Genomic DNA, 22,163 nt, shown 5'->3' with positions numbered 1-22,163 from the left:
TCAGTCTTCACTCTAACTCCTCCATTGGGAACCCCTTGATCAGTTCAATGGTTAGCTGTGAGCATCTGCCTCTGACTATGTCAAACTCTGGAAGACCTCTAAGGAGACAGCTATATCAGGTTCCTGTCAGCATGCACTTCCTGACATCCACATCAGCGTCTACCTTTGGTGACTGTACATGGGATGGATACCCAGGTGGAATGGTCTCCAGATGACCCCTCCTTCAGTTTCTGTCCCACACTTTGTCTCCATATTTGGTCCCTTGAATATTTTTTTTTACTCCTTTTAAGAAGGACCAAAGTGCCTCCACTTGGTCTTCCTTCTTCATGAGCTTCCTGTGGTCTATGAGTTGAATCTTGGGTATTTTAAGGTTCTGGGCTAATATCCAATAATCAGTGAGTCAATACCATGTGTGTCCTTTTGTGATTGGCTTACTTCACTCAGGATGATATTTTCTAGTTCCATCCATTTACCTAAGAATTTCTTGAATTCATTGTTTTTAATAGCTGAGTAACACTCCACTGTGTAAATGTACCACATTTTTTGTATCCATTCCTCTGTCGAAATACATCTGGGTTCTTTCCAGCTTCTGGCTATTATAAATAAGGCTGCTATGAACATAGTGGAGCATGTGTCCTTGTTATATGTTAGAGCATCTTCTGGGTACATGCCCAGGAGTTGTATAGCTGGGTCTTCAGGTAATGCTATGTCCAATTTTCTGAGGAACCGCCAGACTGATTTCCAAAATGGTTGCACCATCTTGCAATCCCACCAACAATGGAGGAGTGTTCCTCTTTCTCCAGATCCTTGCCAGCATCTACTATCACCTGAGTTTTTGATCTTAGCCATTCTGACTGGTGTGAGGTGGAATCTCAGGGTTGTTTTGATTTGCATTTCCCTGATGACTAAGGATGCTGAACATTTCTTTAGGTGCTTCTCAGCCATTTGGGATTCCTCAGTTGAGAATTCTTTGTTTAGATCTATACCCCATTTTTTAATAGGGTTATTTGGTTGTCTAGAGTCTAATTTCTTGAGTTCTTTGTATATTTTGGATATTAGCCCTCTATCAGATGTGGGATTGGTAAAGATCTTTTCCCAATCTGTTGGTTGCCATTTTGTCCTGTTGATAGTGTCCTTTGCCTTACCAAAACTTTGCAATTTTATGAAGTCCCGTTTGTCAATTCTTGATCTTAGAGCATAAGCCATTGGTGTTCTGTTCAGGAACTTTTCCCCTGTGCCCAAGTATTCGAGGTTCTTCCCCACCTTCTCTTCTATTAGTTTCAGTGTATCTGGTTTTATGTGGAGGTCCTTTATCCACTTAGGCTTGAGCTTTGTACAAGGAGATAAGAATGGATTGATTTGCATTCTTCTACACGCTGACCTCCAGTTGAACTAGCATCATTTGTTGAAAATCCTACCCTTTTTCCACTGGACAGTTTTAGCTCCTTTGTCAAAGATCAATTGACCATAGGTGTGTGAGTTCATTTCTGGGTCTTCAGTTCTATTCCACTGATCTTCCTGCCTGTCTCTGTACCAATACCATGTAGTTTTTATCACTATTGCTCTGTAGTACAGCTTGAGGTCAGAGATGGTGATTCCTCGAGAAGTTCTTTTATTGTTGAGAATAGTTTTTGCTAATCCTGGGTTTTTTGTTATTCCAAATGAATTTGAGAATTTCTCTTTCTAACTCTGTAAAGAATTGGGCTGGAATTTTAATGTGGATTAGCATTCAATCTGTAGATTGCTTTTGGCAAGATGGCCATTTTTACTATATTAATCTTGCCAATCCATGAGCATGGGAGATCTTTCTATCTTCTGAGATCTTCTTAGATTTCTTTCTTCAGAGACTTGAAGTTCTTGTCATACAGATCTTTCACTTGCTTGGTTAGACTCACACCAAGGTATTTTATATTATTTGTGACTATTGTGAAGGTGTCATTTCTCTAATTTCATTTTCAGCCTGTTTATCTTTTGAGTAGAGGAAGGCTACTGATTTGCTTGAGTTGATTTTATAACCAGCCACTTTGCTCAAGTTGTTTATCAGGTTTAGGAGTTCTCTGGTGGAAGTTTTGGGGTCACTTAAGTATACTATCATATCATCTGCAAATAGTGAGATTTTGACTTCTTCCTTTCCTATTTGTATCCCTTTGACTTCTTTTTGTTGTCTAACTGCTCTGGCTAGGACTTCCAGTACTATATTGAATAGGTAGGGAAAGAGTGGCAGCCTTGTCTAGTCCCTGATGTTAGTGGGATTGCTTCAAGTTTCTCTCCATTTAGTTTGATATTGGCTACTGGCTTGCTGTATATTGCTTTTACTATGTTTAGGTATGGGCCTTGATGGTCGAGTTGGCCCAAGAGCCATGCTTAGAGCCATGGGGTCCACGGAGCTGACCAGCAGAGGCAGGAGCCATGCCACCTCGTGGGTTCCGGGCTGGTGCTCCTGGCTAGACCATGCAGCAGTCAAAGCAGGAACTTAGAGAGGGGAAACATGGCAGCAAGCAGGGAGAGCCACTGCTGTTTTTTTGTTGTTGCTGTTTTTTTTTTTTTTTTTTCAATATCTCCTGCTACAACTTTGCCCCATGACAGCCTGCTTCAAACTCAGTTGATAACTGTCAGGGCTGCATCCTTTTTCTCGGTAAGCATGCTTGTAGAGTTTTTTTTGTCTTTATTAAGACATTCTATAATTCCATTACTAAGCATATTTTCTGCAGTATTTCAAAAACATTTTTAGAAAAACAAAATTTCTCTCTGAGAAGTCTTTTGACCACAAATGGGTAGTAACATTAATCCATTATAGAGCTATACGCCATTGACTGGCACAAAAGCCTCATTTTCTGTTCTTTCTCATCTATCTTGTTTATATGAGAAATGTTTTTGTTTGTGTGTTTGTTCGGTTTTTGTTTTCAAAACCAGGTTCCACTATGTAGCCCTGGCTGTCCTGCAACTCAGTCTGTAGACCAGATTGCCCCAAAACTCAGAGATCCAGCTGCCTTTACCTCCTGAATGCTAGGATTAAAGGCATGCCACCACCACCTGGCTGAGAAATGTTCTAAGACACTTCAGTTAAATCCTGAAATAACAAACACTCACACTTTATGTACATTCTTTTCCTGTACACACACACACACACACATACACACACACACATGAACACACCTTTACATCTTTACTTAAAATATTCTGTGCCTTCTCATTGAAATATTTGAATTACCAGTATTATCTTTGCACTTTGGCTCCATCTTTGAGTCAAATATAGTCTGCCTAACCACAAACCTGGCAAGGTCTGATATATTCACTGTCTCTCTGACAGCCAAGATAATAAAAAGAGATTGCTATATTTCTTCTTTGTCCTATTTCCTGAACTTCTGAACCTTTATACTCTTTACACTCAAAATTTCCCTCCAAGCTAACATTCTGATCACTATATTGTATTAAATATATTTAATAATTCCCAGTTTCTTATATAGGAAATTCTAAAAGTATATATATATATATATATATATATATATATATATATATATATAAACCTCTCCAAGTTATATCTTCCCTGACTTGTGTCTTTAACATATTCTTTGTTATTCCCTCACATGCTTCCTTTCAATTTATTTATATCAAAATACTCATAAAAGTCAACACATATTTGATGGGTACTCAAGAAATACCAGGTAAGTTTGTAACTATTGCTATTACTGCAGTAAATAAGTCTTTGCCTTCACAGACTGGAGAATCCAGAGAGATAATGTAAAACACTATCACCTCTCTCTGTAGTCTCTCTTTGTCCTCCGAGGGAAAAAAAAGTGATTTTTTTTTGAAGAATAGCAGTGCTTTATAATAAACACACTCACTCACTCCAGTTGCCGCCTCTGCTTCCAATATAGTGTCTTTACCAGGACGTGTCCTCATAGCCCATCTCACCGAGTGTATAGCTATTGATTTTATAAATATTTTTTTCTTATAGCTAAGAAGCAAAGAGTACCAGAAGTATTTCTTGGAAGAAAAGAGAAGACCTTAGCTTTTTATCTCATAACTATGCCAACTTGAGTCTTTGTTACCATTTAATCAATAGGAACCAACTTTATCCCATCACCCTATAGGATATCTTATATATGGATGACATGCTAATTGAACCTGGAAAGAAAGAAATGTAAATATTCTAGATATTTTGGTAAATATAGAGATTCCAGAGACTGAAAAATAAATACTTTGAAAACAAAAGACTCTTATTATTTTTCTAAAGTTTCTGGGAAAAATTGTGTTAAGCAGGTTTAACATAGTAAAAATTTAAGTCACTACAACCAAGACTCTGGGAACATGGTCAAACAACTGGTGCAGTCATGAACTAAGAGCAGTATTTACCTGCATAAGACTTGTACAAGATCAAATTAGCCAAAATTTCAGCATTCATGGGGTAGAAACTCAAGAAGTACCACCCCTAAGTGAAGAACTATTGGCTGTTTAGAGATTGTCTGTGTTCCAGTGAATGACCCCACACATGTGAACATTGCAAATTTTTTAAAAGAAGAAGAGGAGAAAGATGAATATAAAAAGGAGGAGGAGGAGGAGGAGGAGGAGGAGGAGGAGGAAGAAGAAGAAGAAGAAGAAGAAGAAGAAGAAGAAGAAGAAGAAGAAGAGAAGGAGGAGGAAAAGGAGGAGGAAGAGGAGTAATGAACCAAGGAAGCCAGAGGAGGAGAGAGAGATTAAGAAAGACAGAGAAGGAGGGAGAGATCTGGAGGGCATTGGCAAGGAGAAATGGTGGTTGGGGGAAATTGTAATTATATTTTATTGTATACATGGATGAAATTCTCAAAGACTTAAAAATAAATAAAATAACGTTACCTCCCTAATGAAAGACAGTTTTTAGTGGAAGACCAAAAGTCTTAGAGTTTAGAAGCAATATACATCCCATTTCTTGGATAATCTAATGACTTCACAGCTTTAGTGGAATCAAAAGAGAAAGGGATCCAGAAGCAGCACATTGAAGATGAGGAAGCGCTGCTGTCTTTGCCTCTATTGCCAGATAATGTCAACAGTCTATATGCTATACAGAGACTGACTGGCCCTGATGAAAGTCAACCAAGACTCAGAACCCCGAGGAAAATCCAACCTAATTTTTATGAAATAATTTTCTTTTCACTATGTACTTCTGACTTTGGACACATGACTGGGAGAATGACAAGCCGATGATGAATAGAACATTAAGAGATTAATTCAAAATATACATTAGAGCTGTAGTTATTTACATATGTCTAGATTATACACAGGTATAGTATTATTCCAGGTATAGTTGGAATATCTTTGTTAGAAGAGATGCTGAAGGCCCAGTGACGTCACATAGGCAGGGTGCTCACATGTCTGTCCATCATCCGTGCATCTTAAATCACCTCTAAATTCTCAGCAGAGATTGCTTGGACCAATTTTTGTTGGGGAGAAAATAATTTGACTTGGTTTACAAAGTTTCTTATGTGACATACTGGGATTAAGTAGAAATTACTCCCTCATCAGTTGGGACTGTATATCGCCCTGTTCTTATTGTCAACCTAAGCCTGTGACCACATCTGTTCAACATTGTACAAAAATTCCAAGTCTGTACAATTTTTTAAAATATATGTAAGAGAAATAAACATAAAAATAGAGAAAATTATTTTCTCAGATATGATTTTATGCATATAAACTATTTGGAATTGACTTAAAATTCTATCAGACCTTCATGGTTAATTTACCAAGATTTCAGATACAAGAAACATAATATTAATGCATAAACACAAGTGAATTTTTAAAATGAAACTGTTTACAACAATCACAGCATCAGATTTCTAAAATGAAATTTAGTATGTGGCTCTCAAGCAGAAATCACTTTGCCCACAGGGCTCTTTGGTGATGTCTGGGAATCTTTCTCGGTTGTCACAGCTCAGATAAGGGGAGCATCTGGCATCTAGGAGGGGGAGGTAAGGACGCTGTGAACATTCTGCAGTTCTCAGAGAATATCCTGCAGCAGGGAATTATCTGCTTCATGACTTCAGTCACGCTCAGATTGAGAACTTACCACATAGCATAAAAATTAATGAGCACTACATAGACTCCACCTATAAAATCCAACTGAAGGAAACCTAAAAGTCTAAACCCTGAGATTCTAACAGTGCCTGGATCACTGTGATGCATATGCTCTCTAAATTGATTTGTAGATTCAGTGTAGTCCTTATTAAGATTCCATCAGGTTGTTTATATTTTGGTGAATAAACTTATTCTTAAAATTTCATAGAATGATAAAGAATCTAAAAAGACAGAAATAATCCTGACAAATGAGGAAGTGCAGAGCTTTTACACTGTCTCACTTTGAAGCTCACAATCACATTAGCGTAGGGTAAAAAGGGAGAATTAGATATTTGATCTTTGGAACAGAAAGCATTACTTAAGACATAAATTCACATGTATACTGCTAATTGGTTATAGTACATGTTTTTGTTCATTCCTCAAACACAAGAAACCCTTTTATCAAATGTCACTTCATTGTAGCTGGGTATCTGTGTTATTTAATAGCATCAAAAATAACCCCAGAGATACCAAAATAAGCCCAGTGTCACATTAAGAAAGTAAAGTCCTTGGCCTTGAATTTCTATGACCAAGAGCAAGGCCATGTTTGAATTTTTCACTTCTCAATCTATGTCTTCAATCTGTTAATAGTTGTGGTTTCTGGCTTGTTTGTAGTCTGTCTGTTGTGTCTGTCTGTTGTATGTCTATCCTGATGTCTGACTGTCCTTACACATATATGAATGTCTCTAACATAGGAGCTTGCTCTGTATTTATTGGACAGCACAGGAAACATGATATGGAAAAGGCATGTAATACTTTTCAGAAAGCTTTAACAGAGTTTTTACAAAGAAGTAAGTGACTAACTCCAACTGACCCCACCTACCCTGATAGCCAATAGTACTACAAACGTTACCATTATCACGCTACATCCCCATCGTCTTTAATACTTATGGCAGACAGTTGTGGTATAAGATTACTTCCGATCTATTGGCTACTTTCAGCGAATGATTACTATAACACACACATACACACATTCATTACTCTGAGACAGGGGCATGGAAGATTTCATAGTTTAAGATTAAAGCTATACATTAGCTTATGCAGCAAAATTGAGTGACATAGGGAATCTAAGGTAAGTAAGAGAGGTTGTCACATTGTTCCCTTAAAGGCAGGGTAAACAAACAGACCTAGTGCACAGTAGGATATCCAACTAAGTCTTAAGTGAGTTCAGGGTGTATTATTAACCTGGCTGTGAGGTCCAACAAAAGTTCCAGTCTCTTTGAATGGAAGCAGTATTTTCATTAAAAAATAGTATCACTACAGTTATCTATATGGGGAAAACAAAAGAGACCCATCTTTTGGATGAGTGTAAGCCCAAACTCCAAATGGATTTTTATGTATGTAATATACCTAATCATTAAGGCCAGGGCCATAAATATTCCAGAAGAAAATAAGAGAATGATTTTAGGGGCCTCAAAATGAGCAAAAATTATTAGATAAGACATCAATAACACTAACACCAGCAAAAGCTTGGGAATCAACTAAGAAGAATGAAAAATTACAATTTCTGCCTTTCAACATATGTGGGGCAAGTGAAACCGTGTCACCAGACAGAAAACTGGTAAGGTCTGAGCAGATGAAAGAACCCTGGCAGTTTTCATAACTGAGAATAGTAGGCATTTGAATCTGCTCCTCACTTGGTGCCTGTACTAAAGCACATGACCACCACACCCCTCTACGAGGATCATGACAACTAGTCACGGAGCATAGAGTTCTCCATGCTAATGAGTTATCTAGATAGGTCCTAAGGGTTTACCCACTAAGCTTCCCTTCCTGGATATTCCTTCCTTCAAAAGGTATTTAATTTCTGGTCTACCCTGAGTAAGACGTATGCACCCTTTTTACCATAAATCAACACTTTGGACAAACAAGAACTGTCTCTCTCATCAGGAACTGCTATGGGTGAAAGCCTTCGTTACGGAGCCACGCATAAGTCTCTCACAGATGGCCTCTCGGCAATCCTAGCACTCACCCTGAGCTAAGCTGGATTCCGCCTACCTCTGGCTCATCGCAGGTCCAAGCACCACTTCTCGGCACCCATTCTCAACTCCTCGGTGCCCCTGAGTTTGGGAACCACAGCCTTGCCCTAGCCTGCGGGGTTTCTCAGTCAGAGAAATGGGTTGCTGCGATACCTATCTTATGCTGTGTTTCTCCTGCCCTGAGCAGTGTGTCGGCTTGTCCCACGAGCCTAACACCCCAATGGCAGTGGGAAAGGAACATAGCATAGCACCTCTGTGTCCTGACACCCCAGCAGCGAGGCAAAACACAGACCCAGAAACATATACCATCACTGAAATGAACAGGGGGCATGGACTGACTTATGTTAGATGACTTGAATCTATAATGCGTAATATATAGACACATATCATTATTGCTTGTTAAAATGAGTCCAATTTGGTCAATGTACAATAGAATGCATGTGAGTGTTTCAATAAACACACAAAAGGTTAAATATTTAATGTGTCAAGCTGCCATGTTTTGGTGTACGGTCTTCTGAACTCTTAACAGGTAGCCACTACCTTTAGTCATCAGGAGTAGATCTTCTAGTTTATTAAACTTTTCATGAGATAACATTTTATGGAAACAGGACTAAGGCAAAGGAGTCATATAACAAATCCCAGTAAATCCGACTCTAGAGCTCAGTCAGCATCAAGGTGCCGATATGAGGTTTTTTGCCCAACCTATACAGTAATACACAGTGTTTGAGCCAATCCCAAGCCCCTAAATCCTCGGCCAATCAGATCTCACCACACCAAGGTCCAGTGAGCTTTGACTAATGAGGAAACTCAGAAGAAATGGGGAGGGGGGGGCGCGGGTATCGCCACCCTGAGGACTTCCATGAAGATAGAGGAATCAGCCACCACCCTGGCCTCGGTTCCGTTTTACTGTCTCACTGGTGTGCCGGGAGCCATCTTAGATCTAATGCCATGTTCGACAGATCAGAACTCTTCAAGGAGTCTCATCCTGTGGCGCCTTGTTCTCCATCCCAGGGCTTTTGTCACAAGGTTTACTTCCACATCCTCCACACACTTCATGCCCACTAGAGGGCTAAAATTCAAAGAACTAATTCTTCTGACTGCTACTTAACTATGGAGCAGTCCTTCATGACTCCTTAGATTTTCCTGAAGAACTATGACCTGCACTCTCCAGACCTATGCACTGGTAAAATGTGATTCTTCATTTTATAGATGGAGTGACCATGTTGAAAAGATAAAGAAGCTGAAAGCTTTAGAAACATGAAGCAAATGGTTTCCTAGATCACCGAGGAGGTGAATCCCCTGCGTTTTCTTACTCTTTTCATTGCCCAGTTTGGCCTTGAATTCACGGAGATACAGAACAGGTTTACTGTAAACGTTATGATCTTACAGTTAGTAAGTGGTAAGTCTGAACCCACCCAGTGTAGCTACTTGAGGCACATGTTGTCAGCAGCATACTTTTTATATTTCCCAAAATGTGTTTTGCTACTTGTGAACTTTAAGCATAAAAGGTATTTCTTTTGTATGCAAAATACTCTTATCCTGTAAGGGTCCGAAAACCATTGAAGGAAGACCTCAGATAGTATGCAAAGACACAAAGCATTTATTCTACAGAAACATCCAGCATGCAGGGGTCAACCATTCTCCAAAATGGCTACCTAGCTACCCCAGACAAAGGCATGCAGGTCTTCTTATAGAGAACTGGATGAACTCTCTAGAAGGATTAGGTAATCTAAAATGTCATTGGTGGGTGCTATGGGGTCACAGGTAGTCAGTGGTCTGCATTCCTATGTCATGAACGTTTAAGCATAGGATGAGACAGGGCTACCCAGCACAGATGGCCCATTCTAAGATATTTCCCCAGTTTTGTGGTTATCCCCAGGCTGTTCTCTGGGAGAGGGTTTTTATGATCTTATTCTGGATTTTATGGTCTGTCCCTGGAGCTGGTGTCTTATGGCCTAGTTTCTGGAACTTATGGCCTGTTCCTGGAGTTGGTGCCTTACAGTCTTTTTTTCAAAATCAGACCTCATCCCTAACTGGAGACAAATGGGGTTTATGTTTTCCTTTCCATCCAAAATCATGATTCACCTTTCCAGTCTTTCCACTGTCTGCCTAACACCATGCCTCTGCTGTCATCTTAATTAACATTTTAAAGACATTGCACTGAGATCATAGTATTAGGTCAAGCTACAAGAAACTGCTAATAATTTATCAGCTGTAACCTATAAAAGCGACAATTTAGTATGTTCCAATGTACAGTCTCATTTTGTAGCTGTTACTACAGCATACAGATCTCAATCCTCAAAGTTTAGCAGGGTATCCCACACTATACTGGAGCACAGAACTAAACGCTGTTACCAAGAATTAGAAAATAGAGAGGCAGGTGTGATCAAAGGGCAATAAAGCTGAAAGCTGATGGGAAAGCCGTCACTGTACTTACTTTCCTAAATTCTGAAGAAAGGATATCTACGTCATTTGGAAAACATATGTTCAATTGCTGCTTAGGGCTAAGTGCTCCCTCAAGTTTGAGGCATAAATGGCTAGTGGAATACTTCTTTTTTGGACTTCACAATATGTAGCCACGTTGAAGGTCAGAAGTCCGAATGAAGCTGCAGTTCTAAATGGCTAGAGGTATGTTATCATACAAGCTGACTCAAGCCATTCTTTACAAATGCTAAATGATGTCAGTCTTGGTCTTGTAAATGCTTGGAAAGTGCACTTGAGATCAAAAACAGACAATAACGAGAGCCGAGTTTTCAGGAGAAAGCTTTCAGGATGGAGACCAGACTAGAGAACAGCATTCCATCTTCCTCTGCAGACACAGATGGCCTGGAAAGCATCTTCAAAAATACTGGATGTGGTCAGTCTACGTGGGAGTTTCAAAGTTAGACGTAACCAGCACCAACAACTATAATCCATTAGGGTTTTTTTTTTTGGGGGGGGAGATGAATTCTTAAGATAGAAGTATGGAGTAGAAGGACATGTTCAAGGTACATTTATAAAGTTGAATAAGAAAAGTCTTATGTCACCCACTATGATGTGATAAGAATTAAAAGATACAAACAGAAACTCTGAAGGGGTCAGAATGAAGATGCTGGATGCCCTGGCCTTGTTTTCAGGATTTGTAGACTCGGGATTTCTGACAAACTAAAGTCACCTCTATTTTATTCAAGTATCTGAACACAATTTTATTAAGAGATTTCAAATATGTGACAAAGTAACTATGAGACTTACTGTTTTAGAACAACAGCACAAAAGAAACCAGAGCAAGTCAGTCCAGAACAGGGCCTAGATTTCTATAACAAATCTATGCATTTCTATAAACACATTTAAGAATACAATTCCAAAGATAACCTGATATATCTCTCCATGAGAGAACTCCTGGAACAGAACTCTTTTATGGCCAGTGGACACCTTCAAATAACATGGCTGAGGATGTGGCTCTGTTGGCAGAATGCTTGTCTAGCATGCAGCAAGCTCTAGATTTGATCTCGACGTCTGCATAAAATAGGCCTGGTTCATCAGTCCTGTAATCCCAGCACTTGGCAGTTGGAGGCAGGAGAATCAGTAGTGTGATGTCATTTTTCTGCAACAAAATGAGTTTGGGGTCAGCCTGGAATGGATACATGAGATGCTATGTCTGAGGATGCTGGTGGGTGATGGTGGTGATGATGATAAATTATATCACTGTTAACAACAATCTGTCATTGTTGCCTGATGTTATTAGACAGAGACTGGTCAACATACTGCCAAATATGTGAACACAGGAAGAATACATTCCACGTCTCATCTCTCCTTTGATAATGAGGGAAAGTGTCTACAAAATTCCACAAGCTATGAAATATTTCAAATATTGGGATTAATATAATTCCATTCTTACAATTTTAGAATAAGGATGGGTGTATCTCTCATAGGAATGTAAATGTGAGATATTTTAAATTATAAACTTAGTATTTCCTAAAACATTAGCAATATATGATTTATAAACCCATGTTTGGCTGTTACTAGTCTATCAAAAGCAAATGTTTTCCATTGTAATGAAATTGCAATTTAGAAAGATCCCCTTAGATACATTTATTACTTATGTAATAAAAGCTTAAGTGTTTTTCTAAGTAATAAGCATGCAAACAGGTAATATGTTTACATAGTTTGCAGTCATACCATTTTGACCACAGGTTAAGAAACACCAAAGACAGAGAAACAGTGACCCAAATATGAAGACATAGTCTTTTTCTGAGTGGCCTTCAGTTTCTTAATTACTTTGAGCTTGAACTATGCAAATAGAAATCCCATAAATGACTAATACTTCACACATTAGTCTCCAGCACAATAAAGAACATACCTTTACATTTTTTAGTTTAGTTCTAAAATTACCAAGTGAATACATCCACAATCAGCCTCATCCACACACAGAAACTGTGCAAAAGAGATATGGTTTCAAATTCAGGAAAAAAAAATGGAGAAACTTGGGCTAAAAATGATGACCTTGAAGGACTATACTGTTTCCTCTAGCCAGTAGTTCCCTGATACAATGGGTCCTAATGAACTAAATCAGTGTTTTTAAAAATATTTTCCTCACATACTTCCAGAAAATTTGAGGTTTCATCTATGGTTTTAATTATCATTTTCAGGGTGTACTTCTGTTTATTAATTTACCTTTAAAATTGAACATTATACCACATTTTAATGCCCTAAATGAAATTAGGACATACAAAATATGAGGATAGATTAATTCTGACTGAGGAAGAGAGCTCTCAAAAGCCCAGGGCACTGTGCCCTGAACTGCAACAAGGGTACATTTTGACCTGCACCTGCTCTTAAGACGTTGGTCAGAAGAGAGAGGTTTTTATCCAATTTGAGGAAATTATAAAAAATAAGATATTGAACCAAAAGTAGATTTAAGGCTTACAGCAAATATATTAAGCAGCTATCTTTTACATTTTTATAAAGATTTATAAAGATTTATTTTGTGTGTATTCATGTTTTGCCTACATGTATGTATCTATGTGTGCTCTGTGTGTGACTGGTGCCTGTAGAGGTAAAAAGTCAGCATCAGAACCCCTGGAACTGGAGTTATTGCTGGTTGCAAAACATCATGCAGGTGCTGGAAACTGAACCCTGGTCCACTGCACATGCAACAAGTACTCAACCACAGAGTAAATTCTCCAGCCCCACGTGGCTATTTTTACATGTTCTACTTATACAGTGACCTTCGCAACATATTGAAGGGAGATTTATTTTTTTTATGGAAAAAGGATGCATCATAAAAAGTGACAAGAAATATAACAGTCTATTGATGGCCCATGAGAAAGGGAAACTACTAAATAAAGAACTTTCAGAATCAAAAGAAACAAAATTAGAGCTAGAAGTTTCAAAGGCTCAACTGTGGGGAGAACTGTCCAATCTGAGGCTTGTACATAAAAATTCAAATTTAAGAGATAGAGTAAGACAGAATGCAGGGAAAAAAATTAACAACTTCTGAAAAAGTCATCTGAAAAAGATAAGAAACAATTAAAGAAGTATATTAAGTTCAATCAATCCCTGAAGTATAGATTGGAGGAATAATGGAAGGAAAATAAGAAATGTACAAAAGAGCTAAGCACATTGATCTTGCCACAGGAAGGCTAAACAAAGTGTTATTTAACTGTGAGTGACACGGAAATGAAAACCAGTTTCTGCATCAGAAGGTCTTAGCTATGACAACCATTCAGAAGAAATGAAAAATGCTTGAAGACAGAGAGGAGAAGCTGGAACAGGAATGATTAATCTTGAAACACACATGCACAAGAATGTGATAGACTGAAGAGGTTCCAGTGGAGTCAAGCAGAGAATACTGATTCCTTGTGATAGTATGTCCAGCCGTGAGGGTGCACCTTCTACAGATGCTTCTCCAGATGTACCAAGATATTAGTTAGGCTCTTACCTTAGTAGTCAGATAATAAAGCAACACAAAACAAACAAAACAAAGAAGGAAAGAAAAAGAAAAGCAGCCTTTAAATGCACTATTGACTGTCTTTTTAGAATACAGGCCTGTGGGGACTTTAAGATGCAAATTCCTGCAGCCTCTGGGCACTCACTTAAAGTCCCACCTCTCAACATGCTTCCATCTAGGATTAAACATCACTCAACACAATTGTTTGTTTGGCCTGTGTGCTTTTTGCACTTAATTCCATGTGCTCTTATTCCTTCAGAGTCTGGCCACTATGTTAATGAAGCTACAGTGTTAATGTATTGCTACAGTTTATCTTTACTGGGTATTTATACTAAATTTTAAAAATTTGTGCTGAACAGGAATGAGCTTAAGTTTACCCTCTTTAAATGAGGAAACATGGAAATGTCAAATATAAGCGAACAAAGAGAATCTTGAAATACGTTTTGAAATAGACAAGTCCCGTTTTCTAAGAGTAAATCTCATTATCCCATGTAAAGGCGAGGACGATAAAATGCGTAGGTCAAAAGTACTGCTTACAATCATATGAAATAAGGACACAATGTTATGTATTCTCACAATTTTCTTTAAAATACATGCGTGCTTGTCTCTGTCATGTAAGGTTATTTTACAGGGACCAGACCCAGCACTGGTGTCTTGACATCATAAATGCCAAGTCTTCTGTCCTTTCTTTAAAAGGCTATTTTCCCCAAACAGATCCCTCAGTTGAACTTTTATTTAAATAACCTTTTCAATGAACTTAAGGTAAACCAAAAATTTCACTCTTATTCTTTTGCTAGTTACACAACTCAAGAAGTCATGCATTGACTGGAATAAGTGTCATTTTCACACTAGCCTTTCTACTCCAACCATAAGCAAGGGAGTTGTTGAAGTAATTATTTGAAATGGCCTCTGGTCATGCTGACTAAGCTGCAGCGGCTCTGCCTAGCTCAGCCCCCATGTTCCATGGCCAGAGGCCACATGCCACATGCGCACCACAGCCAGAAACGGCCAGCCAGAAACACCAGCCCTGCCACCCACAAGATGCCAGAGTGAGAGATGGCTCTGCCAATCTTCCACGCTGTCTCTGCTAGGCTGGGCATTGCCCAGACCATCCTGCCAACCACATGGGCTTGGTACAAATGAGACTCTAATGCTTAGATTATCCAAAGGCTTTATATATTTGGTAATGATCAATAACAAGATGCCCATTCAATCAAAGGTGTAACACAATACCCAACCTAGATATACCAACTACCTTTGACTGCTAGAGATATGTGAATATCCGCCTCCATGTTCCCCTCTCTCTCATTCCTCTCCTTCTCCTAGCTCCTCCTCTTCCCTCTTCCTCTCTTTACTCCTCCCACCTTAGCTCCTCCTACAGTTGTGAAGGGACAGCCATCACTGAAATATCACTAAGCTCTCCTGAGAATTGAAAAGGCCTTCTAGGCACAACCTTGAACAGTGTGTCAACGCTGAGTCACTGCCATGTTTTGTTGCTTAACAAAACTATAACTTCAACAAGGCATGGCACATACTCCATGGTGCATACTCACAGCGCATACTCTATGGTGCATTCTCCATGGTACATACTCATGTCGAATACTCTGTGGTGCATGGTGCATACTGAGGAGGCAAAGGCCAGTGGATGAATGCAAGTTTGAGGCCATTTCAAGCAAAACCTGTCTCAGGAATAATTTAATCCATTAAAAATGTTTAAAGTGAATTTATGAAAAACAGAGAAAATGTTTCTTCATTTTATGAAAGAAATACCAGAAGGGAAAAAAATCCATATTGTCTTCAATTTTAGCCATGAATGGTTTCATTAGTCAGGACAGACTCAATTCTTCAGAGCACTCTTTATGTAGCAAAACTGGACAAGATTCTCTCTCACTTAATGAATGCTGATCATGTGATAAATCTCAGCCCCAATCTCATTATAAAATTGACCCCCCTGCCATCAGTGTTTTGTGGCAACAAACTTTTGCAGTATGGACTAAGAGCTTCCTCACACTCCTACAGAACAAAGTGGTCTCCAAGATTCCATTAGCCATTTAAATTTTCAGATGTACTCTCACTATTAAATGCATGTTTTTGCATATTTGTTTTAAAACAGAACTTCCACATTTTAAAATAATAAGAGCTGGAGAAACTAATGTAATTTTGATATTTTGTCTAGTTCACAGTTTGTAAATCAACCGTGTATCTCCATAAGGCAAGAAAGCATAAGGAAGAGACTTATCCTGCAGTAGCACCCCACTTATGGGAAAATGTGATATCTCATGTTCCTAGGTTCAGATGAGGCTATTAGCAGGCCCATAGCTACAGATCACCAAGCAGGTAAACACTGGAAGGAGGTGAAGTGTGGGATGGCAAATGTTCTCCATATCTACCCATTCTAAAATCAACTAGTTTTTCGAAATTATTTAAAACTGTCATGGAAAGAGGAGTGGTTATCTTGAGAGAGGAGATTAGAGCATGGGCATTGTGAAACACCAGGACTTGGCATTTCCAATTCTCAGGTTAGTGTTTTCTTTATCCTTGTCATACCTCCACCATGCTGGAAAACCAACTGGCCAGGCCTGCAAAGATATCACTGCAGATAATGGGGAAAACAGTAGCGAGGTCTCTGACATGCTGAACACCTTTACAATGTTAAGATAGCTTAGCTCTGAACTCACAGTCTGTTTCTCTGACTTTTCCTGACTTGGATTTTTATCTTGCACCTCAAAGATATTATGAAGATAAAATTCAGGATTCTTTTCAATCTACCATTTCCTACACTTATCTCCAGCCTACCTTGCCTAGGAGTCTGAGACATATTTCTTCATAGTCACACCAATCAGGTAGAAAGCAGTTACATACAACAGACAATAAACTGCTCCTTGAAAAACTTTTTATCACGTCTATTATGCACTATAGATGAATATAATTAAGTTAACAACATAGTTTAGTTAACGTAAGAAAAAAATCCTCTCCCTTTCCACAAATCACTATATTAATCTGTAATGCACCAAACTAGAACTAGCCGTGCCTTCATTATAGAAAAGTGCTACTCAAAAGTAATGTCCCCGCCGAAGGGACGTGAAGTAGAACTGTGGAGGAAATCCCACAGTAACGGATCAAATAGCACCTGGAAAGAGAAGGCTAGCATAGAATGGCATTACAGAAGTTCTCAGATTGGCTTCAGAATCTCGGCTAATGAATTCTACAATTTAATTCACATTCCCTTAACTTCAAAGCAAGCAAGCAAACAAACCAAAAAAAAAAAAAAAAAAAAAAAACCCGAAAACAAAATGAAAAACAAAACAAACAAAAAACCAAAAAAGTTACACCTGCATTATTCTCATCCCAGTTAATTATTTAGAATATTGTCATAAAACTTTGTAATTACTTTTGTCTATTTTGAAACTTAAAAATGTATAACTCACCGTAACAACTATAAAACAAGAGTGACATTTGTTAATTTAACAGAAAGTTAGCTCGCGGGTGTTTTGTTTTGTTTTTCTTATTAGAAGTAAAGGTGCTACATAGTGATACTTGAAAAACAGAACTATATAAATATAAGAGATGCTTTTTATAACAACAAGCATAAATGTAACACAATGATATCAGAGTTTAAGACCAAAGCCAACAACCTTGATGTCTGAAGAAGTGAGCTATTTCATTTAGTTAAGGTATCTTTCACAGCTGCTATAATGTGCCTGGCACTGATTCCAAACATATCCAGTAGTTCGCTAGGTTTCCCGCTTCGAGGCACTTCTGTTACGGCAAGTTGATGAACGACGATGTCCGGCTCTCTGGAGATGGCTGCACACACAGCTTCCCCAATGCCACCTTCTCGGTAGTGATCTTCCACGGTGATGATCTGCCCACCTGTGACTTTGGCACTTTGGATAATGGTGGCAGCATCCAGAGGTTTGATAGTGAACGGGTCAATGACACGAATAGAAATCCCTTGTTGAGAAAGCTCGTCAGCAGCTATTAAGGCTTCATGCAGAGTAACCCCTGCTCCAATAACTGTCACTTTGTCGATTGCACTCTGGCGGATCACCTTGGCTTGTCCAATCACAAAGTTTTCTTCGGGTGTATAAATAACTGCCGTTTTGGGGCGACTGGTACGAACGAAGCACATTCCCTTGGTGTTGGCTGCCAGATAAACGGCATGTTCTGTAGAGACAGCATCACTTGGATAGAAAATAGTGCAGTTGGGGATGCTTCTGAACATGGCTAGGTCCTCCAGGGCCATCTGGGAAGGCCCATCTTCTCCAATAGACACCCCGCAGTGGGAACCAACGAAGTTGATGTTGATTTGAGAGATGGCTCCCATTCGGATCTGATCAAAGGCTCGAGTCAGGAAGGCAGCGAAGGTACTCACAAAAGCAATAGTTCGTCCTCGTGTGGCACACCCCAGGGCCACACTTACCATGTTTTGCTCAGCAATAAAGCACTCTATGAAACGCTCAGGGTGTTCTTTCTTGAATACCTCCGAAAAGGTAGAGTTTTTTGTGTCGCCATCTAGAACAATAACTCTTTGGTTAGAGTGGCCCAATTTTGCCAGAGCCAAGCCGTATGCTTCTCGAGTAGCTATCATGTCTCCCAGTTTGTAAGCAGGCAGAGACGTCATTTTTGTATTGGACATGCTGATCCGGGGTGAGTCTTCCACAGGGGGCTTTGGTGTGAGATTTCGGTTTGTCTGTATCTGACTCTCAATTAACTTGACAATCCCATCAGCTCTGTCTTTTGGCATAGGCTTTCCATGCCAATTTTCCGCATCCTCGACATTTGGAATACCTCTACCCTTGAAGGTCTTGGCAATCAGGGCAGTAGGCTTGTTCTTGACTTGAGCTGCTTTCCAAAAGGCCTGGCAGAGAGCTTCAACATCGTGACCATTCACCACATAAGTATTCCACCCAAACGCTTGGCAGCGCTTCTCGTAGATGGCTGTACTGTGCCCTAAGGGTGCTGTGCCGCTTTGTCCCAAACCGTTCACATCAAAGATCGCCACGAGATTGTCCAGGTTGTAGTGGGAAGCAAAGGCCAAGGCCTCCCAGACAGAGCCTTCGGAGGACTCACCGTCCCCCATGAGGCAGAACACGCGGTAGCTGGCCTTGTCGAAGTACTTGCCGGTGTAAGCCATTCCACAGGCAGCACCCAGTCCTTGCCCAAGGGACCCCGTTGCTACATCAACAAACGACAGTCGAGGGGTGGGATGTCCCTCCAGGTCGCAGTGAATTTTTCGCAAGCTCAGCAAGTTCGATTCACAGATACAGCCCACCTCCACCCAAACCGCATAGAGGATGGGCGCAGCGTGGCCCTTGGAGAGGACAAAGCGGTCGTTGTCGGGGTGTTCTGGGTCAGCCTGTTTGTACCTCATGGTATGGAAGAAGAGGACAGCCATGATCTCTGCCGCACTACAGCACGATGTGGGATGGCCGGAGCTGCAGGCACACGTGGCCCTGATTGAGTGGATTCGCAGGCGATTGGCCACGTCCTGAAGCACCTGAAAGGTGTCTGACTCCAGCTTGGCATCTCTAGTCAAGGCCATGGCTGCAGGCTAGTCGGCTGCCGAAGAGCAAGAAGCTCAGCGTCCTCAGTCCTCAGTGACCCTTAACCTGGCCAGCGACCATTGAGGAAATTCTGCGCATGCGCCACTGGCCAGCCGCTGTGCACGCACATCAGCTTTGTTTCGCGCAGTGTCGCAATGTCCCAGCCCCCAGCCCCGGAATTTTAATGTCTGCTTTTCCTCTTTTCAGGATCAACGTTATTAAAAATAATTAAATGTTTTACATGTCCTTGAGTCAGAAGTTCAAAACGTGATAGATGTTCTCATACCCATATATCATACCTTGGGGAAAATATTTTAGATACTATTGTGTCCTTTCACCTAACACTGCGAGTTTTTAAAAACCATTTTATTTTTGCTTGTATGGGTGTTTTGATTGCTTGTATGTCTGTCCACTACTTGTGTGGGAGGCCTTCGATTCTCTGCAACTAAAGTTACAGATGACTGTGGGCTGCAGTTTTTGAGTATTGCTGGAAGAGCAGCCAGAGCTCTTAGTCACCCAGCCATCTCTCCGGCCCTGGTGCCTCAATTTTAAAGGGCAAGTGTTAATATAAATAAAGTGAGTATGACAGAAAAGAGTCTACGACCTGGTGAAGGACTGTTGAAGTTGAATAAGTTCTTTAGGTAAATGAAAGAAGAGAAATTAAAAAAAAAAAAAACCACCACAGGCCTTAAAGAAGATAGACAATAGGAAATAATCTCAGCTTCTAGGAACCAACCAAGGGCAGCTGTCGAGACAGCAGTGAAGCTCACCATTATTTTGGTTAAAGAAATCCAACCTACATAGCTGGTAAAAGCACGTTAGTATAAAACTGAACTGTGAGGCAGTGCTCCTATTGGGAGGAAATGAGAGAACGAAAAGCTACTTAGCATGTCTTCCAAATGCCCAAATTCTTCCACTCATTTAAATTGTGGCACAACATTTTCTAAGGTATTAAGTTTTTGACATTTTTAAAGGTCAGTTTTGTTAAGTAAAGAAATTGGTCTTGGGAATTTAATACCCTTGATAACAAGTGTGGATTTCTCCTGTCATTCTGTGAGAATATATGGGTTTTTTAGTAGTACATAGAAAATAACGCTTCCTACATTATTTGTGAAATTTTTATAAATTAATCTGATATTTTAAGATGTCTGGAAAGTGATATATATGTGAGTTATTATTTTCATTAAGTGTTTTAATTCTTTAAAATATATTTTAAAGTGTACAATCAGTGATAGTTGAAGTATGAAGCATACATCATCATTTAATAATGGAAAATTAGCCAATATGGCCATAAATATCACTTAGCTTAATAAATAAAACAAATCAATGAGAAATCATTTTATTTCCCCAATTTAGAAAAGTCTGTCAGAGAAATAAGATCAACCAGTAACTTTTAGGGCAGCATGCCAAAAATTTGATTGTTTTGGAAAAGAGCGTGTGATTGAAATTGTTGAACAAAAGGCTTTCTACAAATAGAAAAAAAAGTGTTTATTTACTGATGATTTATCAATGCAAAGTAGGGTTTTGTGTGTCTTTGAGTGTCTTTGGCGGGCATAATGCACGCATGAATGTCAGGGACAAAATAAGAAAAAGGTCGGTAAACAGCAATGTGCATCCAATGTGCTGCATTGAGAACTGAAAACCCCTGAACACTTTGCTAAACAATTAAGACAGACCTGGGAGGTGGATGTCTGTAGAGATAGTCAGTGACTAGGCTTGCATACTGCTCTTCCAGAGGACCAGAATTCAGTCCATACACATCCGATGTACACAATGTCTTGTAACTCCAGCTGTACCGGATGCTGGTCTCTTTTGCACTCACACGCAGAAAATAACATTCAGGCAAAAACATGTAGAAAGATGGCCCAGCAGTTGTGAATGCTTCCCATTTTTAAAAAAGATCCAAGTTCAGTTCTCAGCACCCACATCCGGTGACTCACACTGGCTGTAACTCTAGACTTACGGGATCTGATGCTCTTGTTTGGGGATGCAATAACTTCTCCCATCTCAAAACACACACACAGCATGACTATGAGTGTGTTCACAAATACACCAAATAAAATATTTAAAAATAATAAATGACCAACCTTCCATTTGCCTCCTGGTTTAAAATCTATTAAAATGGAACAACATATTTCTTGCTTTATCTTTAAAGGCATCATTATAATTTTTCTTCATTGTATGCAGAAGTATTTGTTGTCATGTATATATCCCATGGATATAACCCTAGCAGTATAAATAATAAAAATAGTTGTAAAGGGGAAGACAAAAAGCAAAAACTGATCTTTGTAAATTCTACTAGGCAGCAGCATAAGAAACAGCAGCAAGTTTCTAAGACTCTGGGCTGGGTTTGCACAATGTATGGTAAGTAATGGTTAGAGATTAGACCCCCTAAAGTGTTGCATCTTGAGATGAACTGAATCTCAAGAGCTGAATATTTTTTAAAGAGATCTCATAAAAGAAACAAATGACAGCTGCTTCTTCCATTTGAATTCCATCAGCACAGAAGGTAGAGAATGTGGGCTGGGAAGATTCCATCATAAAGCATCCAGACCCCATTTACGTGGGGTGGGGGTGGTAGAGATAGGCCCTACCTATCTTTCTGGATCCTCACTTTGA

At 39.5% G+C, this 22,163-nt stretch overlaps 1 protein-coding gene across 1 annotated transcript; it reads right to left on the bottom strand.

Moving 5' to 3' along the window:
• Positions 1–17,562: 17,562 nt before the first annotated feature.
• Positions 17,563–19,585, bottom strand: Tktl2 (transketolase like 2). The gene has a single exon (XM_028789080.1). The coding sequence runs from the start codon at positions 19,541–19,543 to the stop codon at positions 17,660–17,662; it is 1,884 nt and encodes a 627-aa protein (XP_028644913.1). The 5' UTR covers positions 19,544–19,585; the 3' UTR covers positions 17,563–17,659.
• Positions 19,586–22,163: the final 2,578 nt, after the last annotated feature.

This window comes from Grammomys surdaster, unplaced genomic scaffold (genome assembly GCF_004785775.1).
Source record: "Grammomys surdaster isolate TR1022 unplaced genomic scaffold, NIH_TR_1.0 125780, whole genome shotgun sequence".
Taxonomy (NCBI): Eukaryota; Metazoa; Chordata; class Mammalia; order Rodentia; family Muridae; genus Grammomys; species Grammomys surdaster.
The sequence above is the reverse complement of the archived record's forward strand: the minus strand, read 5'-3'. Positions and strand labels throughout refer to the sequence as shown.